This window comes from Pleurotus ostreatus (assembly GCF_014466165.1).
Source record: "Pleurotus ostreatus strain PC9 chromosome Unknown scaffold_3, whole genome shotgun sequence".
Classification (NCBI taxonomy): domain Eukaryota; kingdom Fungi; phylum Basidiomycota; class Agaricomycetes; order Agaricales; family Pleurotaceae; genus Pleurotus; species Pleurotus ostreatus.
In genome coordinates this window covers 2,135,374-2,161,553 of record NW_023503158.1, presented here as the reverse complement: position 1 = coordinate 2,161,553, position 26,180 = coordinate 2,135,374, and the positions used below count along the sequence as shown (strand labels likewise).

The 26,180-nt window shown below is 52.3% G+C and overlaps 10 protein-coding genes across 10 annotated transcripts; 6 read left to right on the top strand and 4 right to left on the bottom strand.

The window, feature by feature from the left end:
• Positions 1–63: 63 nt before the first annotated feature.
• PC9H_005292 (uncharacterized protein) lies at positions 64–863 on the bottom strand (the record flags this gene model as incomplete). The annotated part of the gene is made up of 4 exons (XM_036774867.1): positions 64–304; positions 370–501; positions 557–645; positions 702–863. The coding sequence occupies 4 exons, from the start codon at positions 861–863 to the stop codon at positions 64–66; spliced, it is 624 nt and encodes a 207-aa protein (XP_036633369.1).
• A 157-nt stretch (positions 864–1,020) lies between these two features.
• FHL1 (Pre-rRNA-processing protein fhl1) lies at positions 1,021–3,538 on the top strand (the record flags this gene model as incomplete). The annotated part of the gene is made up of 3 exons (XM_036774866.1): positions 1,021–1,421; positions 1,476–2,055; positions 2,108–3,538. The coding sequence occupies 3 exons, from the start codon at positions 1,021–1,023 to the stop codon at positions 3,536–3,538; spliced, it is 2,412 nt and encodes an 803-aa protein (XP_036633368.1).
• A 641-nt stretch (positions 3,539–4,179) lies between these two features.
• On the top strand, positions 4,180–5,687 carry PC9H_005290 (uncharacterized protein; the record flags this gene model as incomplete). The annotated part of the gene is made up of 5 exons (XM_036774865.1): positions 4,180–4,308; positions 4,484–4,643; positions 4,759–4,904; positions 4,961–5,234; positions 5,305–5,687. 5 exons carry the CDS (start codon positions 4,180–4,182, stop codon positions 5,685–5,687), a joined length of 1,092 nt encoding a protein of 363 aa, XP_036633367.1.
• A 342-nt stretch (positions 5,688–6,029) lies between these two features.
• On the top strand, positions 6,030–10,926 carry PC9H_005289 (uncharacterized protein; the record flags this gene model as incomplete). The annotated part of the gene is made up of 5 exons (XM_036774864.1): positions 6,030–6,859; positions 6,941–7,083; positions 7,519–7,790; positions 7,918–9,699; positions 10,048–10,926. The coding sequence occupies 5 exons, from the start codon at positions 6,030–6,032 to the stop codon at positions 10,924–10,926; spliced, it is 3,906 nt and encodes a 1,301-aa protein (XP_036633366.1).
• Positions 10,927–12,214: 1,288 nt separating this feature from the next.
• On the top strand, positions 12,215–13,121 carry PC9H_005288 (uncharacterized protein; the record flags this gene model as incomplete). The annotated part of the gene is made up of 4 exons (XM_036774863.1): positions 12,215–12,308; positions 12,458–12,582; positions 12,603–12,779; positions 12,834–13,121. 4 exons carry the CDS (start codon positions 12,215–12,217, stop codon positions 13,119–13,121), a joined length of 684 nt encoding a protein of 227 aa, XP_036633365.1.
• Positions 13,122–13,468: 347 nt separating this feature from the next.
• Positions 13,469–16,715, bottom strand: PC9H_005287 (uncharacterized protein; the record flags this gene model as incomplete). Its single annotated transcript, XM_036774862.1, has 4 exons — positions 13,469–14,298; positions 14,361–15,208; positions 15,269–16,628; positions 16,682–16,715. The coding sequence occupies 4 exons, from the start codon at positions 16,713–16,715 to the stop codon at positions 13,469–13,471; spliced, it is 3,072 nt and encodes a 1,023-aa protein (XP_036633364.1).
• A 298-nt stretch (positions 16,716–17,013) lies between these two features.
• On the bottom strand, positions 17,014–20,176 carry PC9H_005286 (uncharacterized protein; the record flags this gene model as incomplete). The annotated part of the gene is made up of 14 exons (XM_036774861.1): positions 17,014–17,149; positions 17,200–17,301; positions 17,357–17,475; positions 17,523–17,626; positions 17,688–17,925; positions 17,989–18,100; positions 18,145–18,224; positions 18,282–18,595; positions 18,662–18,975; positions 19,029–19,348; positions 19,400–19,464; positions 19,514–19,600; positions 19,652–19,799; positions 20,057–20,176. 14 exons carry the CDS (start codon positions 20,174–20,176, stop codon positions 17,014–17,016), a joined length of 2,259 nt encoding a protein of 752 aa, XP_036633363.1.
• Positions 20,177–20,521: 345 nt separating this feature from the next.
• On the top strand, positions 20,522–23,865 carry KLP5 (kinesin-like protein Klp5; the record flags this gene model as incomplete). Its single annotated transcript, XM_036774860.1, has 4 exons — positions 20,522–20,552; positions 20,604–20,974; positions 21,037–23,605; positions 23,825–23,865. 4 exons carry the CDS (start codon positions 20,522–20,524, stop codon positions 23,863–23,865), a joined length of 3,012 nt encoding a protein of 1,003 aa, XP_036633362.1.
• A 99-nt stretch (positions 23,866–23,964) lies between these two features.
• Positions 23,965–24,749, bottom strand: EMP24 (p24 complex component; the record flags this gene model as incomplete). Its single annotated transcript, XM_036774859.1, has 6 exons — positions 23,965–23,994; positions 24,050–24,255; positions 24,304–24,341; positions 24,388–24,527; positions 24,583–24,636; positions 24,687–24,749. The coding sequence occupies 6 exons, from the start codon at positions 24,747–24,749 to the stop codon at positions 23,965–23,967; spliced, it is 531 nt and encodes a 176-aa protein (XP_036633361.1).
• A 495-nt stretch (positions 24,750–25,244) lies between these two features.
• On the top strand, positions 25,245–26,164 carry SBP1 (single stranded nucleic acid binding protein; the record flags this gene model as incomplete). The annotated part of the gene is made up of 5 exons (XM_036774858.1): positions 25,245–25,277; positions 25,392–25,489; positions 25,582–25,733; positions 25,791–25,919; positions 25,968–26,164. The coding sequence occupies 5 exons, from the start codon at positions 25,245–25,247 to the stop codon at positions 26,162–26,164; spliced, it is 609 nt and encodes a 202-aa protein (XP_036633360.1).
• Positions 26,165–26,180: the final 16 nt, after the last annotated feature.

The window sequence follows — 26,180 nt, the reverse complement described above, 5'->3', positions numbered from 1 at the left end:
GCTAGCAGATGTCTTCTGCGTGGTCGTTGGCCTCTATGATCTAGGTAAATATGTCCACGGTTGTCATAGCTCATCCTTCCGGTCGGGCTGCTGGGCCTGTTGCTCCGCTACCTTCTGTTTAACCCACTCAAACGCCTTTTCTGTGACTGATTCGACGGGATGATCGAACAGATAAGGAAGGACGGGCACGATTGCGAGGCCGGTGACGGTAGGGCCCCAAGACTTTACCCGGGGATTCTGCACGTTCTTAAATGCTCCCGTAGCCATCCGCACGGCTGTATGGATGGTGAAAGCGGGGAGGGCCCTTCATGAATTTCGATTCCGGGTTGTCAGTAGCGGGATTTGATACGAAGTGCAGAAGGGGCCTACATGGAAGCGATGGACTGGAAGCAGGCGCGTTCTACAGCGACGAATGTTATGCGTGTCGCCTCAGAGAAATGAGCGGCTTCGACCGGCGTAGGCCCGCGGCGATGAGCCTTGTACGATTCATAGGTGACATCCCTGCATAATACCATCAGCCTCACTTGCACTGCACATGGTCAAATTTCGCTATCACCCAGTGAGATAAAGCCAGGAAACCCCATACGCTGCCGTCACCATCCACGGGGGAACTACTGGGCGAAAGGCCTCCCCAATGTCACTCGTCTGCACCGTGCATTTCATCAATGAAACGCTAAATATGATTTCCAGGAGTAACTTACATATGCGATATACCTGGAGCCAGCTCGCAGCGCGGTTCTCAGACGGGCACCGTAGGCCATGTATCTGAGCTCGGAGTCGGTACTGTCGACATTATTGTCCACGAGTTCATTGACCTCTGCTTGCGCTGCTTGAGCGACGGTCTGAGTTTCGGTGTCGGGCATGAGAGAAGGAATTCCTTCGGAACGGCTTCGCGATGTTTCTGCAATCTTGATACGCACGTGATCCGGCCACGTTCGCCTAAGGGCCGTTTATTCCTTTACGCTGGTTTACTTGTTACACTCGCCATCAGTCACGGCTCTCAGACACCTCCAGACGTTCATGGACGCTGGCGCCGTTCTTAAACATGAGGACATCGACGTCGTCGCCCCCGTTGCCCACCAGGACGCTTTCAAAGGCGATTCTGGCCAGTCGCCCGCTGTCCCGGAGAAAATAAGCGCATATTATTCGCTTGTCTTCCCGGACATCACTTTCTACATCCAAACACTGTCTATCGCCATTGGCCGCAGATGCACGCCATCGTCCTCCGTCTCGTCCTCCTCGAGGGACCCCACGCAGGTCGACGTGGACCTGGGGGCTCTCAAGAGCGTGTCCAGGCTCCATGCGAAGATTGAGTATGACCAGGACGAGGACAGGTTTGTGCTCGTCGTAGTTGGGCGGAACGGGGCTTGGGTCGACGGTGTTTGGTCTGGGAGCGGTACCAGAGCTCCCCTCAGCGAGCGGTGCGTAAAACCAATCCCCGGCAGGTGCTCCCCGCTAAACAACTTGAATCGTAGGTCTCAGATACAAATAGCGTCAAGGGTGTTTCATTTTGTACTTCCTCCTCCTCCTCCGCCTGAGGATACCCCATCCCCGAGCTCTAATTCGTCTACGCACCGACAACGATCACCATCGCTCGACATTACGTCGATATCACCTCCCTCGTCGCAACCTACCAATTCGCCTCCTCCTCCTCCTCCGATGCCCCTCCCTACAATTAAGCTCAAGCTTCCCGTTCCTCCTCCCCGCGTCCCTAAGACTGAGCAAGCAGAACCTCAGCTGCCTAATTCCAACCACATTGGGAAGCCCGGGAAAGAGGCGTCTCCATCCAAGTCCCTCGCACCTTCTGCTTCAGCTTCGGCGACACCTACCCCATCTACCAAGAAGAGGAAGAAATCTGACATAGATCCTACACCTTCTGAACCCCCACCGCAACGGCCCAGACCAGAAGACATGCCCCCCAAGCCTCAAGTTACGTATGCCCACCTCATATGTCGTGCCATAAAGGACCTCGATGGCAAAGCCACCCTGCAGCAAATATGTAACTGGATACAGTCGCATTATGAATATTACAAGTGGGCAGACGGAGCATGGATGGTATGTAATTTTACCCTTTGTCTCGTACTTCACTAATATGCGCCGCTTGCAGAGTTCCGTGAGGCACAACCTGTCATCCAGCCGCGACAAGTTCAGGAAGATGGAGCGCTGTGGAGGTGACAAAGGCAAGGGGTTCTATTGGTCGGTCGACGAGAAGTATATACCAATCTACGAGGAACTCGAGCTAAAGACGCAGCAAGCAGCAGCAGCAGCCTCGCTATCTCTCAATCAGGCAAACGCACACGATGCAGATGACAGGGATTCCTCTCACCCTGGCGCGGGGAAAGGCCGGAAAGCTACGAAAGGACCCTTAGAACCGCCACTAAAGCGGGGTACCAAGAACGGCGGCCCCCCACCTCCGCTTCTCACCAAGACACCGCTGCCTATGCCTACGAAGTCCAATTCGGTAATGTCTACGACCGCTTCAGCTGGGGCTGGTGTTCCATTCTCCTACACTCACTTTGCTCAAGCGCAGCCAATGACCTTGACTGCACCTGGCGGTAGGCCAGTTGGGAACGCAGCAGGAACCGTCAAGGCTGGTTATTCAGCGCAGCCAATGAGTGCCCCCAATCCATATGCTCCTTTGGCGGGTCGACAGTGGTCAGCTTATGCTCCACAGACGCCCGGCGCTACAGCGAGGCCAGCTGGAGACGCCAGTAACGCTGGTCATACTAAGGTGCCCAACGTTGACGCGAAGCCTCCAGCCCCTTCGACCGCTGTATCGTCAACGCCTGTGACTACTGATACGACTTCAAAGGCATCAACGCTGCCTATGATTCCCGAATCAGTCCATATACCCATTATCCTTGGTCCAATACCCCCTTCACACCCATCATATGCCGCATCGACTTCAGCCGCTGGAGCTACAGCTAATACCACACAGCAACCCATAGTCCTCCATGAGAACACGATTATTTTAGACCCAACTTTTTTCACGGACCTCACTCCAGAGTATCTCAAGCAATTGGAGGCTTTAGGAGCACAGAAGGCCCTTGGAGAGTTACAAGGACATATTGTTAGGATATTGAAGGAGAGGATGGGCAAGAAAAGGATGAGAGGTCGTGGGAGAGGTCGCGGACGGGGCAGAGGAGCTGGCCCGCCTGGTCGAGGTGGGGCTGTTGCGGGGCCTTCTGGCGGCGATGGTACGGCGCTCGTGAACCCGGGCGACAGCCAAGCAGGTACGAAAGCTCAAGAAGATCCTAACGCAATGCAAGGCGTTGTATCGGCTTCGACGAACGAACCATCCCCTTCGCAAGTGGCGGCTCCTTCAGCACCGACACAGAGCGTCGCTGCAGATGTAAGCATGAAGCCTCCCACACCTGTCCCGATCTTGGACAAGTCCGCCACCGCGTCCAGGGAAGATTCGCCGATTGTCATCATCGATGATGACGATGATTATGATACGCCCTCGGCAAAGCGCCGTAAAGTCGATGCTGACGATATCCCAACGACGCCAGGCCCTCTTCTCGTCACTCCGACATGATGTCGGCTGTCGAAACGGTACACTCCATGCTCAACATTCTTGATTTTGAATACGGAGATACGGAGACACTGCGTATACGGGACACGTATATATTTTCTAGCGCGACCTTTGGCCTTATGATATGATAGCTTCATACTTAATCGCACTTTCGCCGCTTTGGCACGTATTTTCACCGTTGTATATTACCAGTTTATGTCGACTTTTCGGAGCATAGAGGCTTTCTAGCATGACTGTATAGCTATCATACATTACTTCACTATATCGGGCATGATGCATGATATGACGCGTCCTAGCAGCAGATATGTTTTACGAACAACCCCATTTACGGGGCATGATAGCCTATCGTAAAGACATGGTATGCCATAGAACAAAAACTTTGAATTGTCGGCATTCAACGTTTCAACAGATTGATATATGTGGAATGTTCTGGAGGGTGAGCTAATTCGGGCTGTTCTGATCCACGAGAAGTGTCACGACGGAAGACACTTAGAGCAGATGAATCAAGTTATTTAGAGAATATCCTACACAGGCGAGTGGGAGAATCAGTAGTTGGGCCCCTGTCCTACTGGTCGCCGATCAAGTCGATCAGCGATCAAGGTTGCGGGCTTTCTTGTTATCATCCATCATCCACCAATATCCATATGTCTTCGCTTACGGAGATCTCTGTGTCCTCGCCAGCCGATTTCCATGTCCACCTTCGCCAGGGACCTATGTCTTCCCTGGTTACCCCTCACGTTCGCGAGGGAGGGTTCAGTTTGGCCTATGTAATGGTACGCGTCCCGTTTCTTCATCCTCAAACTCGCTCACTTCCCCGCTCAAGCGCTCACTACTGACCTTTCATTGATGCACGATAGGTGAATACTCCCCAATCGTAAACCCCCTCGACCCACTCAACTCACACGCTGATGCCTCGATTTCATATCCGTACCCGACCATCTACCCTAGCCCAACCTTAAACCCCCAATTACAACCACCGAGCAAGCTCTCGCCTACAAGCACGACCTCGAGAAGATCGATCCGCGCGTTCATTATCTCATGACGTTGTATCTGTCCCCCGAGCTCACGCCTGACGAAATCAGGAAGGCAAAGAAAGCCGGTATTGTAGGTGTGAACTTCCGTCCCACTTCCGAATCAGTAGCTTGGGGAAGGGCCGTGATGGGAGTCCTTGCCCAAGGAGGCTGAATAAGGGACACCCCATATTTATATTTATACCCGTGTAGGTGTAAAATCGTACCCAAGGGGTGTGACGACGAACTCGGATGGCGGCATCGAGTCGTACGAAGTGTACTACCCGGTATTCGAAGCAATGCAAGAAGTTGATATGGTGCTAAATTTGCATGGCGAAGTGCCGTCCGACGCATCAGCCGTAAGTCTTTGCTAATATGTTGCTATGATTCTGAAATTGACGCACGCTTGGGGTAGAATGTTCATGTATTAAATGCGGAGCCCACGTTCCTTCCGCATCTCTTTGCCCTTCACGCAGCATTTCCCCGATTGCGTATAGTGCTTGAGCACGCCACAACGCGGGTGGCAATAGAAGCAGTCAAATCCTGTGGTAACACCGTAGGATGCACGATCACGCCCCACCACCTTGCCTTAACGGTAGACGACTGGGCTGGTCAAGCCCTCAACTTCTGCAAGCCGGTTGCAAAATACCCAGATGACCGACAAGCGTTGAGACAGGTTATAAGGGACGGTAAGATACATTTCTCGTCGATCTTGTATGGATCTAAATATACCCTGGAGGCTAAACGTTTATGTGCTAGGTCACCCTCGTTTCTTTTTGGGCTCGGACTCTGCGCCCCATCCATCTCATGCGAAAACAACGTGTGCGACTGACCACGGATGCGCCGCGGGAATTTATACGTCGCCAATCCTTCTCCCACTTGTGACCGACCTTCTCGATTCGTTCGGAGCCCTGGACAAGGTGGAGGGATTTGTGAGCCGCTTTGGAAGAGTGTTCTACAAAGTGGACGAGCTGGCGCCAGCGCTCCGGGACGGTGGTGATGCGGCTGTGGTTCTCCGACAAGTGCCCCCGGAACGTTTGCAAGATAATAGGGTGCCCGAGAGGTACGTGTCTGCAGATGGACAAGATGTTATACCCTTTTGGGCTGGGCGAGGGATTCGATGGGAGATTGTGAAACAGTGAAACAATGACGTTGAGCACACTGCGCAGAGCTTAAGTTACTTCCCAGTTGGTGTACTGAACACATGTTGGAAAATATTTCACATTTCCGTGATTTTATGTCGGGGAGGTGTAATATCGGAGGATTTACCCTTTTTGCGTGCTGGGAGGGATCGATGAGGTCAAACGTGCGTTGTTGAACGTTGGATTGCCGGTAATTGCCGGGACGGTGCCCTTAGTGCACGTGGACTTAGCAATCTCATTGAGACGTCACTGAGACTTGAAAAAAACATTCAAATTCCAACAGTATAAGTCCTTGTCTTACAGTCCTGGGACCAATAGTCTCCTCCTCCCAGAGGGCTGCACATGGACAATCCCTCTCAGCCATCAATCGCTCAACTCCCTTACTCTTTCCCGCTTTCCCCACCGAGCTCAACGTCGCCCTCAGTGCCCTCGTCGCCCCGCCGCCCCTCTCGCCGTTCACAAAGCCCAGCCCACATCCCGACGCACTCTGCGTACACCCGCTCCCGCTCACATGCTTCATCTATCGCTGACGACGATGGCTACCTTACCGAGCGGACCTCGCCCTCCGCCCGTAAACGCAGACGCACCGCTACCCGCGCTTTGACCCTGCCGGCCTCGCCTCCTGCCCCAATCAAGCATCATGCACATCAGTTGCAGCATATACGCGTTGAGCCACCAAAGCCCGTTCGTCCCCTGTCTCGCCGCTCCTCAGAGTCGTCGCTCTCGTCGCTCTCGTCGTCGTCTCCAATTACCGAGAACGATCACCAAGCCCAGGGTATCGGCCGAAAGGTTGCTGCATCCCTTCAGCTATTCAAAGAGTCCTCACGCTCTCGGTCTGTGGATGGGGATGAGCAGGACAAGGTGGATTTGCCTATTGTTGAGTCGCCCACTTCCGTCAAAGAGGAACTAGACATTGCAGAGCCTCAATTCCACTTCGTTAAACGCTCGGAGTGGCCAGATCGAGAGTCTGCTGCATCACGTCGTGGAAAGAGCGCCGCCGGACCATCAAAAGACCCGGAGCGATCAATTCATGAACGCAAGCATTCCTTTGTGCGAGACTCGGCTCTCGACGGTCTCACTCAGTGGCGCAAGGATGTGATAGAGCACGCAGGTTCTTCTACTTTGTCTAGAGGTAGGCGTCGAGAACGGATGCCTGATATTGATGCCATATCGTCAGAACTATCATCTATCCCTATTTCCTCCTCGGTAGCCTCTACGTCTACTGCTAGCAGCGCTGGCTACTCTTCGGCCAGGCCGCGCTCCCGCGTTTATCCCCCTTCCCCATCTCCATCTCGACCACCTGTCAATCGTGTACCGTCATCTTTGTCAATACACAATCTGTCAATCCTCGAGCAAGACGGAGAATATGATCATCCGCCTCCTCCTGTAGAACCAGGTTCCATATCATCTTCCTCCTCATCCGTATCCACCTCTGACTCTCGGACTCGTCACACTGTCCCTGCCTTTGCCCCTCCTCCCTCTGTACCTGACTTTAATCCTCGTGTTCCTCCCCATGCTATATCCCTACGTACCAATTTACCTCCACCCATCTCATATAACCCCGTTTCAGGACCGCTGTCCCCGTTTGATTCGTCGGCTTACTCTCCTTGGTCTACCGACGACGAGGACGAATCCACTTGGGAAACCGGCTCTGTCACAACTTCCACCTCCACCACCTCTGCTAGTTCCTTCCATTTCCCCGATGTCTCGCTCCCGAACGCCGATCCTCTTCACCGTCTCGACCCTGGTCGTGAACACATACCTTACCTCCACAGGCGCGATCACCCCCCTCATCACCGCGTTCGCCGTCATGGCCGTCTCACACCTCCAGCCTCTCGTGGTAGGCCATCACCTGATGCCTCCATGCTTGTCTCCCCTGATGACGACGACGACGACGAGCAGAAACATGAAAGGGGTCTTCAACGGGTGCGACCGGCCGACCCATCCGACCAACTTGCACGTATCGGGCAGTCAGATGATGACGGGGATGTCCTCGCTAGTTCATCCGAGTTACATCTACCCCACATCCCTCTTCGGCCGTTTCGGAACCAGGTCGGAGGACATAGTGCCATTTACAAGTTCACGAAGAGAGCCGTTTGTAAGGTTCGCATCTATTTGTTTTCAATTCGTTTCGAAGGGGTTGCTTATGGGTCAATATCTTGTATTCTTTCATCTGCTCGGCGTATTCGTACAACTGTCCTTCCGGTTGCTTTGTCTCCGGGCTCTGTAGCCTTTAGTTTCGCGGGAAAATCTCTTCTATGAGTCCGTAGAACGTGAAGCTCCTCCTTTGCTCGGTTTCATTCCCCGTTACCTTGGCGTTATGCTGGTCAGCTACCGCCGGGTGCCCAAAGGAGTGGCTGGTAAAAGCTCCGGTCCGCCATCTCCGACGTCGACGAAGCACTCCCGTCCATTGTTGAAGGGGGCTCCCATGTCCACCCCGTTACACAAGCGTGACGTTTCGGTCTTCTCCACAGGTGACACTCCTCCGTACAACAAGACTTTCTCAGCCCTGGAGCGCCCAAGGACACTGGACCATCTTGACGGCGTAGACGAACAAGAACCACTTTCAGCTGACCAGAATGGGCACGGACCTACGGACAACATCCATCTTGATGACTTTCCGTCTCCTGATGACGCTGGTGGCGGTGACACTGAACCTGAGCCAGAAGCAGAATTGCCTGAGGTGGCGCTTGACCGAAACCGGCACATAATTCCGGAATACTTGCTGCGAAGCCGGCATCGTTCGCTTTCGTACTCCAACATCCATCTCAGCGGGCGGTCCGCGTGCGCAGCGCGTCGTTTGAGTAGATTGGGATTGGATGGTGCTACTGCGTCGAGTCCCGACCTGGGAATTCCCGCCAGTCGGCCTACGTTGAATCCTAGTGGTTTGGCGGTGACGAGGCCCAGTCCGTTGTCCTGTCATTCTCCATCCAGTCCTTCAGACGTCGGGGATGGCATCGATGCGCTGCCTGCAGAAGCCCCCACGCCAGTAAACTCGCCGAGCCGCTCCACGTTGCGCCAAAGCCTTCTGACAGAGACTCAGTTTCCTTCATTACTTACTCAACCAAACGAGGGTTCAGATCTACGTCGACCAGGCCTCTTTGGCACAATGTCGGAGAGCGGTATCCACTTCGGAACTTCCCCTGGATTTGATGGCACCGGGTCTACGATGGTAAACACCAAGTTGAAAGACCATGTGTTCAGTACGATCTTGCGGCGGCTACGGAGGCGTACCGGTGGGCGACTCCGTTCGGGTGTGGCGACTGAAGACGAAGGCCAGACCGATGAACATAGTGAAGGTCGCATAAAAAAGATTACCGATAAGGTTCGTAAGGTCCGTCGTCGGCTGAGTATGCGGCTTGGTAGTGGTGGGGTGGATGTCGAAGATGAGGGAAATGTAGAAGATGACGAAGGCGCTGCCGACGACGAGGCTGACGACGACCTTGGGGGCGATCACCAAGTCCCAATACGGAGGACCCAAAGCGATGGGATGATAACAAGTCCCTCGTTGCTGTCACGCGACCAACAAAATAAAGACATTATGGGCATATTCGAGATGGATCTTGATGACTCGCCGCCAGAGAGAGACACGATTCAATGGCAATCTATGGCGCCAGGGCATGGCTTGGAGACAGATGTCAGGCGTCGGAGTCGCTCGCGGTCGGTTGGGTTTCCCATGTCTGGTAAAACCTTGTCACCCATTCGGCCACTCGGTCCACACTCGCCCCTACGCTCGAAACAATTGCGCCTTTCTCGGTCGCCTCGCCTGAATCCCTATCTCCAGCCACACACCAGCAGCGCACACGACTCGGATACGGGAGTGACTCGACAGAACCACTTCATTCTCATGGAAGATCTGACTGGACGCCTTAAGCGCTCCTGCGTCATGGACCTGAAGATGGGCACACGCCAATATGGAATGGATGCGACGCCGTTGAAGAAGAAGAGTCAACGTAAGAAGTGTGATCGCACGACCAGTCGGTCGTTGGGTGTCAGGGTTTGCGGCATGCAGGTGAGTGTCGCGCTGTCTTCTGTGCTGAGGGAGGTTGGTTGCTGGGGTGAAGATGCTGACGAAGGGCGAAGGGCGTTTACTTCCGTGCTGTCTTATAATGGCGGCATGCTTGGATGGATCTGGACATGGGGGAAAATTCTCACATGGAATAGATGGAAGCGCTTGCTTATGATTCTATTTGCAAGCTGATGGGCGAATTTGGTCGTTTATGTGTCCCTTGGATTAGCAGCCGTCGACGCCCATCGGCAGCAGATCATTTCTTTCATTTTGGCGTAGTCCCTCTTTGTCATGCTGTGTTTTTTTCTTCCCTGCTCCCGCTAGTGTTGGAACTGACCTCTCTCGTGTTAGGTTTGGAATCATGTGACGCAGTCATACGCCACGCAGAACAAGTACGCTGGACGCGAGGTTCGCCCGGAGGAGTTCGCTTCCGTCTTATCATCTTTCTTGTTCGATGGGGAACGGCTCTTGGCGTATCAAATCCCAGTCCTGCTCCAGAAGATTTACAATCTTGCTAAGATTATCCGGCGTTTGAATGGGTACCGCTTCTATGGGTGTAGCTTATTGCTCATTTACGATGGCGACCGCGAGTCCCAGGAAGCATTCCAGTCATACGTTCAGGAACACCCGTCTTCGAGGAGCAAGCGTGGAGAGTCACTAGAGAGGCAGTCGTCGTCCCGCCTCAAGTCCCCCGTCGGCGACAAGGCAGATGTACAAGGTCGTCTGCGCCGTTCGCATAGTGAAGACCTGTTGGCAGGGCCTGTGGGAAAGCGGTCAAGCGGTCGGAGAAGGCGGGGCGAAGTGAATGTCCGGATTGTCGATTTCGCCCATACCACGACCGGTCATGATTGGAAACCCTATCCACCATCGATGGCAAATAAGGTCAACGGAACTAGCGAGCGGGGCATGCCTGGTACCGAAGTGACGTCCAGCTCGAAAGGATATTGCGCCGAGGTCGACCCCGAAACCGGGCTTATATACGCGCGTTTTCCTCCACACTATCCCGATCAGCCCGACTGCGGCTTTCTGTTCGGACTGAAGAACCTAGCACTCGCCCTCGAACAAATATGGAACGAGGAGCGCATCCGGAGAATCAAAGCGGCGCGGGATAAGACCGGGTTGGGTAAGGATGAGTGGCAGTTACCGCCGTTGCCCACGGACGGTAAAGAGATCTTCGATGAGATATTTGGCACGGGTGATGAGGAGGATATGGGGATGATATCCACTTAGCCTCAAACGACTCAACAGTCTGGACACAAGTATATGTATATTTGCCAGGAGGTCAGATATAATTTCTCTGCATGCACTATATGCTATCTATTGACAATAACTGCAGCTTCCCTCACGTTCTGTTTATCCTGGTATTGCTATAGTCATGTTTACTTTTACTTGCATTATCTCACATTGTACCCGTCATTTATTTCTCTGGGGTAAGTGTATATAATTCGTATGTCCCTCGCGTCAATTGCCCTAGATTTCTCCAGTTTATGATAATTTATTTTCATGAGTTTGTCCAATGATAGGACGCACGTTCGTGAATGAGTAGGCGCTCAGAGAGTTTCCATATCTGACCAGCGTCGGGTGCACATGGTAAGTTTTAAGCCCCGCGAGCACTGAACGTGAGAAGGCGCGCCCTCCGCCTCCATGACCGCCTGCTTCTTTCATTCCGACAACGATGAAAGCTTCATTGGGCAATCGTCGCTGATCTCAATTGTAACCCGGATGCTCATGGACCTCGATGGACACCGAACTCAAATGTAACCGGCTCACTTGCCGCCGCCCAGTGTCGGATAGGGCCGTTGTGGTGCGTCTATTTATCTCAAGAAGTTCGCAACAGCAGAATAACTCCTTGAATTTAGACCACATGTCTGTACTTATACCCTGGTTAATTGATCCAGGCTGATATTCCCTTGTATATTAGGCTCTCACATCTTTTGCGGTACGCATATATGCGCTTTTTCGTGGCGCCAGCAAGGCTGACCTGGTGCCGTCATCAGTGGACTGCGCTAACGAACTATTTAACTCCTCAAGACTTTGCCCAGGTTGGCATCAACGATCACTTGCGCTGTTATTCCTCACCCGTATTGACAGCTTGCGAGACGCCTCTTACCGAGCCGTGAGTTAACATATTATTTAATAATTTTAGCACAGATGAGAATCTGACCATGTTTCAGGGATGATGTCGTGGTACTATGTGATGCTTTATGCGCAAGAAACTGTTCTGCTCATCATGAAGTTCCCAGGTATCGTCACTCCATCCTACGAACGACTACAAGACGGCAAGTATCTTCCCGGTTTTGTCCTCCAGATGTTCCACTGACCGCTGTCCTCCCACAGTCGGTTCTGTCTGGATTGAGTCCGTCCGTGATCCTGGAAATATGCAATCGGTAAACTCAAAGTCTGAGGCCCACGCTTTGCTAACCAACTTAACATCGGAATAGAGCTATTTCCTTCTGGCAGTACCAGATACACCAAGAAAAGTAGCTCTATCCCTTCTGTCCATTTCGTAGCTCATATTATGTACTTCAGTGCTTTCCAGCAGGCTGTTGTCCGTAATATGAACGACAAGAATGCACAATTGCAAAAGCAGCTCGAGAACGTTGTCAGAGAAGGTATAGTTTCCATATTACAGACATACTTCTTCCTCAGCGTGTATCTACATCAGCCAACAGTGAGGTTAACCTCTTGACGAACAAGGTTGCGGGTAAGCGGTCTCAGCCACCACCTAACGGAGGTACATGCATATATCACTCCTCCATAGAACTTGAACGAGACTTGGAATTGGAACGACGGAAAGTTCGAGAAGTGCACGAAGCATCCCGCGAGCGAGATAAGGAATACCAGAAACTTAAGGCAAATGTTGTCATACCCTCTCCCCTTCGCAACGTATTCACACCACCCTACAGGCCCAGCACGATAAAATCAAACGAAAGGCACTTCTTGCTCCAGATAGCGGGGGAGGTCCGCAAGGCAACATTGGCTTCCCCGGAGCTGATGGGTATTCACGACACTTGCCTCAGAATCCAAACTCAAACCAACCCCTCAACGTTGGGGCAGTGGTCGGTGACATGCAAGCCAACGGAGTACAAAATCTTCACTAACACTCTGCATATGAGTTGACACGTCCAATATTCTAGATCCAACGAACTCCTTTGATAGCTAGAAACGGTGGCGGCCAATACTTGCAACAAACCACAGCACCAGCTAACAGCGGATGGGGTGGCAATTCGCAACAACGCCGACCGTTTCCTCAAGCTGGATATCGCTCCGGGACAGCTTCAGATAGATCTGAAAGCGCAAATGAAATCGAGAATATGCTCATGAGTGGTGGTAACGTGCCAGCGAGAAGGGAAGGTGGCTGGGGGGCTGATACACAGAGGAGAAAGCCACATCCGGGTACTGTACAAAGAGGTATGCCTGACTGACATCTGGGCGACAGCACACTGAAGCGTTGATGTGCAGTCTTCGCCCCCGCGTCCGTCAAACGCGGATTCCGGCCAGCCCCCGTACAACGATGATTGATTATTGAATATTGATACCCAACAAGAGAGACTTTTCAGGTTATTAGCAGAACTAGAGACATTTAGATTACACAATGGAAGTCCTATAACGAACATGTGGCAGTTTGTATACTATATAGATACGATGACTAAGAGACGTAAACTTGTGCGATGCGAGTGAAACATTGTCCATGGGGCAAGAAACCAACGAACTGACAGGGAAACCGATGACTGTGGAGGTAGTACATGGAATTGCTAACTGAAGGGAGGCTTTAGGCCCTCCGAATCGCGCCATTCTTCTCGTCTTCGAGATATTGCCCGATCGCAAGCATGTCCTGGCCCGCTCGACGCAAATAACCAGCCAGAACGGCCTTATCAGCGTGTGGCAGAAGGTCCGAAAGCTTATCAACCTGCTTCATGAAGTCTGTAGAATCATGCCTGATATCCAAGACTTCGTCCCCAGACGATGGTGCGTGATTGTGCTGCGACTTCGGCCCATGAATCATGGTCGATCCACGCTTCATGGGGGCTCCACGTTCAAAAGAAGACGGACGAGTTTCTGAGCTTGGGGAAGGTTGGGCAGTCATGGGTGCTACCATCATAGTAGAAGCTCGAGTCATGCGATTAGGAGGAGCACGAGGACCACCGGGTACAGATGGATTGTTGGATAAGTTAACAGGGCGTGGATGGGGGCTAGCTGGGCCAGGTTTCATGAGCTTATTTGTAGAATGTGTAAGGATCGTGTGAGGTAGTGGTCGTTCTTTCTTGAGGCTTGCTCGTCGTCCAAGGGAAGCGAAAAATCCGGTCCTCGCTGACTGCGGAGAAACCATAGATCGCAAAGACGACGGAGCTGCGCTAATCATCGTCGAGGAACGCGTGGGTGGTTGTAGCATCAGGGAGGGATAAGGAAGGGCAGGCGCGGTAGGAGGTACATCTTGTGAAGGGCGTGGTGACAGATCCGTAGCTAATGTCGCATCTGGTCGGCGAGGGAAAGTGACTTCAGAGAATGTAGAAGACCCAGAAGTTTGACGTGGCTGAGGGGTGAAGCTCTGAGAAGGTGAAGCGGAAAGCATGTTACTTTGCTTCTTCGGGCTCCGAAGTCCTGATGAGGGTTATATAAGAAATACGAAACAGGTGAGCATAATGATTGGGAATTTCGCTCACCTATGCCACTTGTCTGGAGCCAGCCGGCTAATCCACAATCAGTGACGTAAAGTTCATTGATCTTGGCAGCATATCCAGCACAGCGCTCTAATGCAGTCTTCTTACAGGTGACATCGCCGCAATACATTGCAGGGGGATAAGGTGATATGTACTCAATGCGGGGTGGTGGTCGTGGGCGGGCATGGGGAGTATCCAAGAAGTCTTCGTGATGCAAGGGAGTGGACAAGGGTGACGGTGATCGTGATCGTGAAGGGGTGCGTGTCGTTCGATTCCGGTACAAACTACTACCTGCTGACGACCTCTTTGACTGGGGGGAAGGCGTACGAGGAAGCGACGAGAACCGCTTGAGGTTTGCCGTCCAGCTATTCCTTAGACTCTTGGGTGGGGGGCTCGGTGTATCCCCGAAGTCGGACCCACTGTCTTCTGCAGGTGGTGTCGGAAGCATTGCAGAGGAAGCGTCCTTGTACGCCTCATTGTCCAATGCGGGTGTTGCAGGAGCTACATTTATACTGACCGGGCTGTCTAAAGATGGTTTCGTGTTTGATATAGGCTCGGGCGGTGACGCTTGTACTGATACGCCATCACCGTGCAGTGGAGTGGCATTAGTTCTCAAGCTAATCACTGGCGGTCCTTCTTCCGGAACCTGAGGCATTGTTGCGGGTGACTGAGTTCGTAGTGGTGGTGATTTACTTCTGCTGCCAGCTTGGTCATTACTACCTTTCGCGCGCGCATCATCCATAGAGCCATTGGTGGACGCCAGTGAGCTGGAGGCTGATGGAGGGAAGGCGCCCTCGCGTACGTGGTTGGGCTTCTCCGAAATGTGAGATCCCTGAATAGCCGTAGTCGACCTTTGCGCGCGAAATTGATATAGATCACATAAGATGTGCATAGCAACAGAGATCACTTACAGTACACTAGCTGACTCTCGGTGATCTGATGTGGTGTCATTGGCGTTTCGGGTTGGTTGGGTAGACGGATTAAGCTTTGTTGCGGAAGACGACGGTGATGAACTGCGATTGGTGGATGAAGGAAGTTTAGAGGCAAGGACGGCAGATACGGAAGGGGGAAGTTGCAGAGCTTGACGAACGGCGTCTATGTCGCCGCGACGACGTGTTATGGGAGGCGAGTGGAGGCGAGGTGGACGGGGTGGCGGAGGAGAGCTCGACTCCAGACCGATGGCTTTCGGGGGTGGAGGCAACGGACCAGCGGTGGCGTGCAGCCCGGGTTGGTAACGAAGATAGGACATTGTAGGGGACACAGGGAGCCGCGGAGAAGGTATTGACTTCGGGTCATCAGGTGCGCTGAACGGGCTATCGAGGCGTGTATTCGTGGAGTAGGCGTTGTTTATATTCACTATAACAGGCGATGCGACAGGTGCACCGATCTGTTTCGCTTGGCCGATCTCAGGCGTGAGGATGGGGTAGGTTGTATGGTGCGCTAGCATGGGGGGTGCTTGTTGGGGAGTCGATAAGTTTCTTCTAAAGGACGAGTCCGACGCGTCCGAGGTGCCCCCAGGCGAGGGCGATCGTGTTTGTGGGCGCTGAAAGATTGGAGGCTTCAAAGAACCGGGATTAACGCCCTGTTGGTTACCATGCAATTTGGGTGCATTAGTTGATGGGGGAATGGACTTCGAAGTCCCAACGATACCGACATCCCGCGACGTCTTATGGCGCAGACCGACCACTGCTTCAGATGCAGAGCGTTGGTGAAGCGCATTCGAGTCGTTGGAACGCGACACCCGATCAACCGAAGGGCCGACAATGGGGGCTGTGGGGGGAGGAGTGAGCTGTGTATACGTCCGAGGCGCAGCATCCGGAGGCGCCACTAGCGCCAGGCCTTCTAAACGCGTGTTGACACCGCGTCGAGACCGTATATCGCTGGGCGAGGGTCGCTTATCAGTTCTTGTTTTACCAGAATGTACATCCATTTCAACGACTGCTAGTCTCCTTCTATCTTCCCCACCCTCTGAAGGAATGCTGGATCTACGCCTGACTCTTGAGGTAGAAGACGAAGTGGACGGTGTCGTATTCGTAGGGCTGGCCAAGGGAGAATCGGCTGAGTAGTCGCTGGATGATGAACAAGAAGAGCCTGTCGAGTTTTCTCTTTTATGGTGAATCAATCGCACGGTGTTTTTAACTGAGGTCGGCGTAACACCGTGCTCGCTGTACGGCTCGCCATAGGTCTCCTTCCCAGCCAGCGCAGACTGGTAATACGATAGAAGCCGATCTGTGCTCGCCGTATCCCTCGCAAGTCGCGGTCGAGCATTCACTGGCAAAGGGGCTGAGCCTGGAGATCTGAGTGACCTGAATCTACATGCTCACCTCCTGAATCCTGCCTGGAGTCGTCTGCGGGCATGTTGGCGAATTAATGGCAATCAGAGATGCATTGAAGCTTGCACATAAAGTAGCTCGGTCGTTTCTAGCCGCCTGGTTTGGCTACCGGTGGTTTTTGTTGTTGTGAGAAGAACTGTGCGTCGGATAATCCACGTCGCGACGCGACCCTGTTAGGATAAAGTTCTCACGATAGTGCTATAGATAGAGCGGTGTCGTTAAACTTTGACATGACATGGACATGGGATCATTATGGGCTTTACAGTAAATGATGGTCGAATAGAATAGATTGTAACAATTCAATAGTTGACTCGAATAAAATCTCAACTTTGACTTAGGTCAATATTATGAATCTTGAGGACCCCGTCCTCGCCGCAGCTAGCCAGATGATGCTCAGTCCCATCCGCAGCTGTCGCAGGTCTCCAAGCAAGTCGGTAGACATGGTCTACATGTGCCATACTACAGAGCGCGTCAGTGTCATCTTCTCTCGTAAGATTGGAATGCATTACCTTTTATCCAAACTTAGATGCTGTTGCCAGTCAGAAGGCGAGCCTCGTGGGTTTGTGAAGATGATTATCTCCCCAGATTCCAGCCCAATGGCTAGTACCCGCCTATCGGAGGTATCGTCAGTTTGCGAGTCTCCTATGGTGGTGCGAGGAAGCTCACTTCTCCTGGCTAGGAAGACCACATAAATCGACCGAGGTCGCCGACTCCTTGGTCTTAATGGTTGCTGCTGGGGCCCACTTGCTCTTGCCTTCGTTATCTTTCATAGACCATATCCTCACCTAACGGTGTCAGTTGGGGCAAAGGTGTTTATACTGCCGTTGCATACCGTTTTGTCGCGAGAAGCCGTCGCAAATATTTCTCCGTCGTCAGACCATGCACAATCCCAGATAATCCGTCCGTGCGATTTATCGGCAACCCGCGGCGCGTATCCTTCATTTCCATTCGTGAACATGAAACACGGCACACTGCGTTGGAGATGGAATTCACATACCACCGTTAGGCTGAAGCTCAGAAAGCATCCATGATCTATCTCGAGAGACGGACAAGATATACCGATCATCTGGGCTGAATGCGATGCGTGTGACGGTCAGTGAATGGCCCTGCAACGGCTCGCCGACGAGTTTGTATTTTTCGGTGTCGTAGATGCGAACAACTGCGTGTTCGGCGGAGGTGGCACGGCAGGCGGTGGCAATCAGGTGCTTCGAAGTACTTGATGCGAGAGCGATGGACTACGGTTGAAGGCATCAGGAAATGGAATCAAAAAATATGTGATAAGAGTCATGTTGACTGACCTCGTACCCATGACCGAACACCTTTTCGGTTTCTGGCCACAACGTTATTGAGGCTAACTCACCTTCGAATGGGCGTCTCACAGAGGCAGGAGTATCAGCCAACTCTGTTAATCTAGTAGAAACTGCAGAGTATATTATTAGACCACGAATAATGACATAAGTTTCGACCGACCATCAGAAATAGCCTTATTCGAAAGTCCTAGGGCAGGTACGCTTGCAGCCTGTGGGCGTTGTTTCTACAATTCATGTCAGAGTACTGACCCTCATTACTGTTCTAAATAAATCTCGCTCACCTCCGTATCAGAGAAGCTCACTACTCCTAACCCGTCCAATGTGTCGACAAAGGATTTAGGAGCCTCGAAAATACGGATGACCTTCTCGTCCGCGATGCTCACGAACGAGAGTGCCGATAGGAATGTAACATCCACCATGTCATACCCATGGACCTGTGGCCGAGCGAGTTCGTGCCAAGTTTCCAGTCCACTTGCATCTTTGATTGACCCGTGTATCCGGGTAGTTTGATCGACGCCCGCTGATATGATATACTCCCCCTTCGGACTCCAAGCGATACCTTTCACAGGCCCATTGTGCCCAGTCACAGCGCCAACTTCGTGCCATTTCTCCCCATGCAATGAAACCTGGTCTTCTGACTCGAAATTCGAACAACGCCAACGCCGCCATCCGCCTCCCCAGCCCCACGCAAGCACTTCAGCACCGCCGTGCCCCCATAGTCCCCCGACGAAACCGCCAAGACGTTGCCCGCCAATGTCGCCAAAGCGCTGGCGGTTTATCCATATAGACGCAGAGTTAGAGGACGCGGAGGAGCCGATGTCTGATGGAGACCATAGAATGACGGATGAATCTGTTGAGGTGGAGAGTAGAGTTGGTTGATCGAGTTTTAGTGATGAAGGTCTCCATGAGAGGGACGTAATGCCAGCTTCATGGCCAACCAACAAGGCGTCAAAAAGAAGTGAGTATTGTTGTGCACTATGGACATGTCAGATACTAGATCAACAATGTTAACATGGATTGATACATACACGTTCCCCTCAGATTTGACTGAGAAAACATGTCGCTTGAGGGAGATTTGTCTTCCGCCTTCTTCAGCTTCGCCGACTTCCCCCAAGGAGGCCTCAAAAGCGTCCAAAAGTTCATCACTTAACGGATCTGTGGAGCTGAGTACTGGTGCGTCAGGGGGATCCTCTCGTGCTGGTGCTTTGAGTATGGGTGCAATATTCCAGAGGCGAATGGTAGCGTCTTGGGAACCCGACGCCAGTATCAGCGTATCTTCTTTGTCTGTGTAGAATTCTAGCGAGCGTATCCAGTCTTCATGTCCCGAAAGTATAAGACTAGGAAGAAACTATTTGTGCTCTTAGATCATGGACATTGGAGTGGATGGAATCAGCCATACAACATCGGCGGACCTAGTCCATATCTCGATACTTCTAGCGGTGCCACCAACGGCAAGCACCAATACTGTTAGAAGGCATTGGGTAAAGTTGTTGAGAAGAAAACTCGTGCATACTACCTTCTGATTTAGGTAACTGGGATATGGCCAGAGCCATAGGATATTTGCCTTTCATTGGCAATTTTTGGACTTCCAGCAAGGGCTCTACATGTATAGCTCAGAATTCGTTAGCAAGATCATTGGTGCCCTGCTCACCCGTCGAAATCGAGAAGTCAGTCCTCCAGATCTTGACCGAGGAATCCGATGAGCCCGTGATGATCAAGAATGCGGAGCCTTGAACGGCCAGAACACACAGAGAAGAGATCGCGCTACTATGGGCCGTCACATTGCAAATTGGCATCCACTGGAGGGATCGTTGAATTGGGGGACGATGCTCAGAGGAAACGTTCATGCCTGGGCTGTGGTTTCATCTGTCGGCTTCCGCCAGACTCTGAGGACACCTTTGTTGTCGCCAGTCACCACCGAAGAGTCGTTCAGGAATCGAACAACGGTGACTACTCCGTCGTGGCCTGGTAGAGTCCGTCCTACGCTAAGATCCTCACCGGTCTACATTGATCAAGTATCAGCACCACGGAACAGGTTTAGGAACCACCAACGCACCGAAGTATCCCAGAATGAAACACCTTTAGTAGAGCCGAATGCTACATGAGACGTGGATGAGATATCCGCTGCATGGCTGTACCGATTTACCGCGTTCGATATGTATAGAGTCGAGGCCATGGTGGTTAGAATTTTCGTAGTCTCTTGATCTTATCTATGAAGTAAGATTAGCGAGATCTAATCTATTTTATCCCCGGAAAACGTTGATGACCGTCAGCACTCATCGTCAACATAGACAGCGAGTAATCGCGGCCGGAGGCGTGTTCGATGATTTAATTCTAGTACAATGCCAAAACTTGCTTGATCTCCTGGAATTTGGAAAGAGGTCGTTCCTCAACAGGGGCTCGCTTCACACGAGGCGCGAACATGTGACCGGTTTCCTTTCACGCGTTGCATTGGTTCATCATGTTTTGAATCTGAACTACAACACACCAGCGGCGAGACACACCACAAACGACGCCCGCCATGGTTTCTGCTGGATCAATTACAGTTGCTGGTATGTCCCACCTCTGCCTGCGCGTGCTTTCTTACCATGATCTGCTTCTAGTCCGAGTTCGGCCTCCAACATCTTGGGAGGCAGCCCGTTTGCCCGAGCCCAACTACGAAATCTCAATACGCGGCGATGGGACCCTTTCGACACCACTTCTCCCAGCAGCAAGCACCGCGCCTTTAAGGGACATTGTCCAGATCGTCGACGACCGGATACTTACATTCGACCCCAATGAGAAGGATCAAGCCAAAGCATTCGTGGAAAGAGGCTTCGTCCCGCCTGGAACGAAGCGATACAAAGATAGGAGGTTCATGTTCGATAAAGTCTTCGGCCACAGCACATCACAAAGCGATGTCTACGGGGCCACGGCTCAACCGTTGCTGAAGGGCTTGCTTGACGGATATAATGCCACAGTGTTTGCATATGGCGTGCGTCCCATGCCCAATGAACACTACCTGCTATCTGACACTCTTACGCCCAACGTACATAGGCAACTGGCTGCGGCAAAACCCATACCATCAGTGGTACCGACGCTGACCCAGGGATAATCTACCTCACAATGGCCGATCTCTTTCAACGAATCGACGACAGAAGCGAAGATTGGAACGTCGAAGTCATGGTCACATTCTTGGAAATATACAACGAAGAGATCCGCGACCTGCTCGCAGAGCCCGGATCCGTCGCGCCGAAGGGAGGTCTAAACATCCGGGAAGACAAGACGGTAAAAGTTGTCGGTTTGACCGAGCTTCGGCCGCGCACAGCAGACGAAGTCAAGTCGATTGTGCTACAGGGCAATCTACGCCGCACTCAGAGTCCGACGCACGCCAATGAGACGAGCTCGCGAAGTCACGCTGTTCTCCAGGTTCATGTAATGCAGTCGCCTCGAACGCCTGGCCTGTCGGAGCAGCGAACGGTAGCCACTTTGTCCATAATCGATCTTGCCGGTAGCGAGCGTGCAGCGGCAACGATGAACATGGGTCAGCGCATGGTGGAAGGTGCCAACATCAACAAGTCGCTACTAGCCCTGGGCAACTGTATAAACGCGCTTTGCGAGAGCGGAGGGGCAATACGCCATGTCCCTTATCGAAACAGCAAGTTGACGCGACTCCTGAAGTTCTCTTTGGGGGGTAATTGCAAGACCGTGATGATCGTGTGCGTCGCGCCGACGTCCAACCACTTCGACGATACACACAACACCCTCATTTACGCTGAGCGCGCGACGAAGATCAAGACGAAGGTTGTTACCCGCAATGTCGTCAACGTCGACAGACACGTGGGCCGCTATGTCGAGGCTATTAATCGTCTCAACAATGAGATTGCCGAGCTCAAGGCGAAGTTGGCCGGAAAGCGTGACAAGGAGAAAGAGATCCAAGAACGGCGGAAGGCAGAGGCTCAGGCTGAAGTGGAGAGGGCGAAGAGCGACTTGCAGACCAAGATTGAACAGAGCAAGGCTACCATTGCGGACGGTGCTGCCTGTTCAGGGAAGATATCTGTTGCGAAGGTCAAGCTCTCTGCTATCAACTCCAGGATATCTCAAATCGAGGCCCTTCCGTCTGTTGGAGCCGATCTGGAGGCCGAACGCGCGCTGCTGAAGGCATTGGCGACTCCGGAAGAGGAAGTTGTTACGCCACAGTCTATCTTTAACACCAGACTCCAGCGTTCTTCCAATTCGAGCGCGATGTTGGAAGCTACCCTTCGGGCAGCCTCCGAGCGCAGGTCCGACAAGCTTGATGCGGTCAGCGTTGATAACGTCAAACTAGATTCACAACTCAAGAAGACAGAGATCGAGCGAATCAGAGCAGAGAGCGAGAGGGACGCCATGAACGATGCCGTCAGTGATATGGCGCAAGTCATGGTCACGTTGATCGGGATCCTGGGGAGATGCACAGTCATGGTTGGTGAAGCCGCTAGGCTTCTTCAACAATCCCCAGATGGCGACGCCGAAGGGTTGTCGACTACAGCTCAGACTGTTAGGGGGCTGCTGAACACATTAAAGGAGAAGAATGACGATTCTTTTAAGAGCCTCGTTGGGCACTCCACTGAAGGTTACACTCTATCGAACACTCAGCTCGATGCCTTCTCCGGGTATGACACCACCTTCACACGCAGGATTAGTTCCGGACCAGCAGTCATGCAGAATGGAGGCTCGAAATCAAGTAGTTCACGCCGAACGTCAACATATGGCGCAAACCCCCCGTCTCCAAGGCGCTCGCACAGAACACCTAGGAAGTCGCTTCGCATGAGCATAAACTCGCAACCGTACAGAAGGGTGTCGAACGAGAAGAAGCCCACCAAACCCACGAAGAACGTTCAATGGAAAGACGAAGCTGGTCAAGGGGAATTGGACGATCGGTCGAAGTCCAATATCATTGTCATTACGCCGGGAACGCCAGATGTCTCGTCGGCTGACGCCGCTGCGCCTTCATCGACCGGCAGCACCCGCCCACCTTCCAGAGCTACGTCTGTCGCGGGATCTGAAAGCGACTGGGAAGATGAGGCGGAGAAGACGGATGATAGCTTCAACCTCAGCTTTGTGTCCTCTTCTCTTCCGCCGTCAACAGGAAACCCAGGGCGTCCACACCACAGGCCTCGGCCTGGCTTCTCACGAAACAAGCCAACCAGAGGCTCTACGCTGGGAAGCTTGACAGAGGACTACGAGGGCGAGGCTATCAATGGATCACCGCAAAGGAGGCCCCACCCTCTCGCCGACCGAAGCATGAACCAATTCTCTGAGAACTCCCTCATGATACCCAAGGGACGGGACCGGCTGCTGAACAGTCCCTCCCGGCGAGGGCCTTCTACGAATAGTTCGGGCTCGGGGCTAAACAGGAGTGTCAACGGGAGGCGGCGGTCCAACGTTGGGCCAATGCGCAACGAGAAGGGGAGGCGACGTTCAAGCTTAATACCGCAGCTCTCGCCGAGAGTCAGCCTCGACAAGAATGACGCGCCTGGGGAAGTCAATTCTGGTCCCCGGCGAGTGGCTGCCGCTTCGCCAGGGAAACGCATGAAGAGGCTGTCACTGTCGGGGTCGAAGTCGATGTCATTCAGGACCAAGAACGGTGGCGCGGTGCTCGGGTTGTCTATACCTATGGGTGATCTCAGCTCAGCAGACCTCAGCTTCAAGGGCCCTAAGCCTACATGGCGATGAACAACACTAGCGGACCACCAGCAGTAACGCCCTTCATGACCATCTCCCATCGTATTTATATGAATGATCAGTGGCAGAGCCATACCTTGTCTTGTCTGTCTGTAGCACCCTGTAAAATTTGTTTCCATAGATTATGTTGTCACCGTACTCGGCATTGTTATCGACTGTTAATGTGTTATCCCACTTCGTCCAAACGTTTACATAGTACGCCAGTATCCATATTCGCGATGAATATATACCCACATGCATGGCTGTGATAGATCTAGCTACTCATATTACACGCTTTACCTCGAAGAAAGACTACGTACGCAAGAGTTAGTGTTTGGGACGGAAGGAGGTCAGTCGTTGGGCTCACCTGGAGGTAATAAACCTGCCACGCGACTACAGCAAATAGCACGAACGCCTGTATGATGGACCACCACTTCACGCGGGAATTAGTGGATTCTGCGGTATTGCGATGTGTCCGTTCGCGAACGACGATGTATTCCTGCTCGTCTTTGACTGCTGCAAGACCGCTAGCCAGGGAGCGAATCTCGCGCTCTATTGGTGCAACCACGTCCTCTGTGTCGAAGTGTTAGCCCAATTCGCTGGATGGATTCGCTCGTTTACCATCGTCGGAGACATATATTGTTCCATGCACATTGAAACTGGTGACAGTCAGAAGGTTGACAACGGATTTGTACAATGACTTACCTGACAAGCTTGTCTGCAATAGCGCTCATTTGATTGGAGAAGCAATACTCGTGGCGACCGTCCCGCTCAGCGGTAATGCTGATTGACCCTGTCGACTGACGAATCTGTTTGGCAAGAAGCTTCGTCGACGGGTCCGCCAGCTGATAGTAATTCATCAGCACTCGTCCTTCAATTGAATTCCAAGGGTAAACGCACCCAAAAGTCAATGTCCAAGTGCCCTCCCCCTCCGACTTGGTATGTCACTGTCATCTGGGAAAACATATGGGTATCTTGCCACTTGTTCGTACCAATGTACCTACTTTGTCATGTTGGTGGAGGTCTTCGAAGAAGCATTCCTTTTTGCCGGCATTGACGTCTATCATATGAGCGGACACGGAGGCCACCAGGAGGAAAACAGCGGTCCATAGGAGGAGAGTGCAGCGTCGTGTCGGTGAGATTCGGGACATTATATGGCGACCAGAAGCACCAAGTGTGCGATTATGGTGAAGGTAGTACTGGGTATCTTGAAGTTGGTGAGTGAAGCCCGTTCCAGTGTGACAGTGACACGACACCCCGTAAAGCACGTGAGAATGAGTCAGGAGCAGATAGGAGACATAGGAGCTCCCCATATTGACTAGGACGAGGGCAATTCAAATTAAAATATACAGCTTCTGTTATCTGTTTATTTCCTATATGATATCGACAGGAATACAGCGTGGACACATTGCTGTATTCTTGCTGTACCACTGATTTCGAGGGTCGTGTTTCCATAAGTCACATGATACATACACCGATGGATTAGATTGATGTGACTTTTGCTTCTGCTACCTGCATCTTACCTCTTCCCAGTGCTCAAGGCGAATAATATCCTTATATCAATGGCCGATAATACAGACGCGCTTGCTCCCAGAGTACGTCCTCCCCATCGTTCTGCCTTCGATCGGCGCATCTCCAAGATGCGTCGCTTCGATGGTAGATATCCACAGGTCGGACGACTGATCACTGCTTCACCCTTGGTGATTTAGGAGGAGGAGCATGACCCCCATTTCGAGCCCGTAATCAAGCTCACAGAGCAAGTCGAAACAAAAACTATGGAAGAAGATGAGGAAGTGCTCTTCAAAATGTACGTGAAATCCCCAAGCGGATCGCCATCGATGACAGTCCTGACCCTATCTCTGAATTCGACATCAATCCCTATATATGCGATTCAAATAGGCGTGCCAAATTGTTCCGTTTCGATAGCGGGGCGTCAGAGTGGAAGGAAAGAGGGACGGGTGATGTTCGCCTCTTGGCTCATAAAGAGACCAAGAAGGTCAGACTCGTAATGAGACGTGATAAAACACTCAAAGTCTGCGCCAACCATATCAGTAAGCCCAGCTTCAAGCCTCTGCGATGTTTGCGTGAACTGATGCGATTATCGACAGTCTCCGCCGACATGCGTCTGCAGCCCAATATCGGTTCTGATAGGTCCTGGGTGTGGAAGGTCGCTGCCGATTATGCTGAGTCCCCAGCTACCCCCGAAACCCTTGCCATACGATTTGCCAACGCCGAAAGTAAGTGAATAAGCATACGGGAGGCAATGTGGAGCTCACAGAATACAGACGCTGGTGAATTCAAGAAGGCTTTCGAAGAGGCCCAGGTATCGAATGCTGCAATCGCATCTGGTGGTGCCAAGGAGGAGTCAGAGACAAAAGCTGAGGAGAAGACCGAAGAGGAGGAGAAGAAGCCTGAGGCTGAGGCTGAGACTGAGGAGAGCAAGGACACCAAGGAGGAGGCTAAGGAAGAGAAGACCGAATGATTGTCTCGCGCATCCA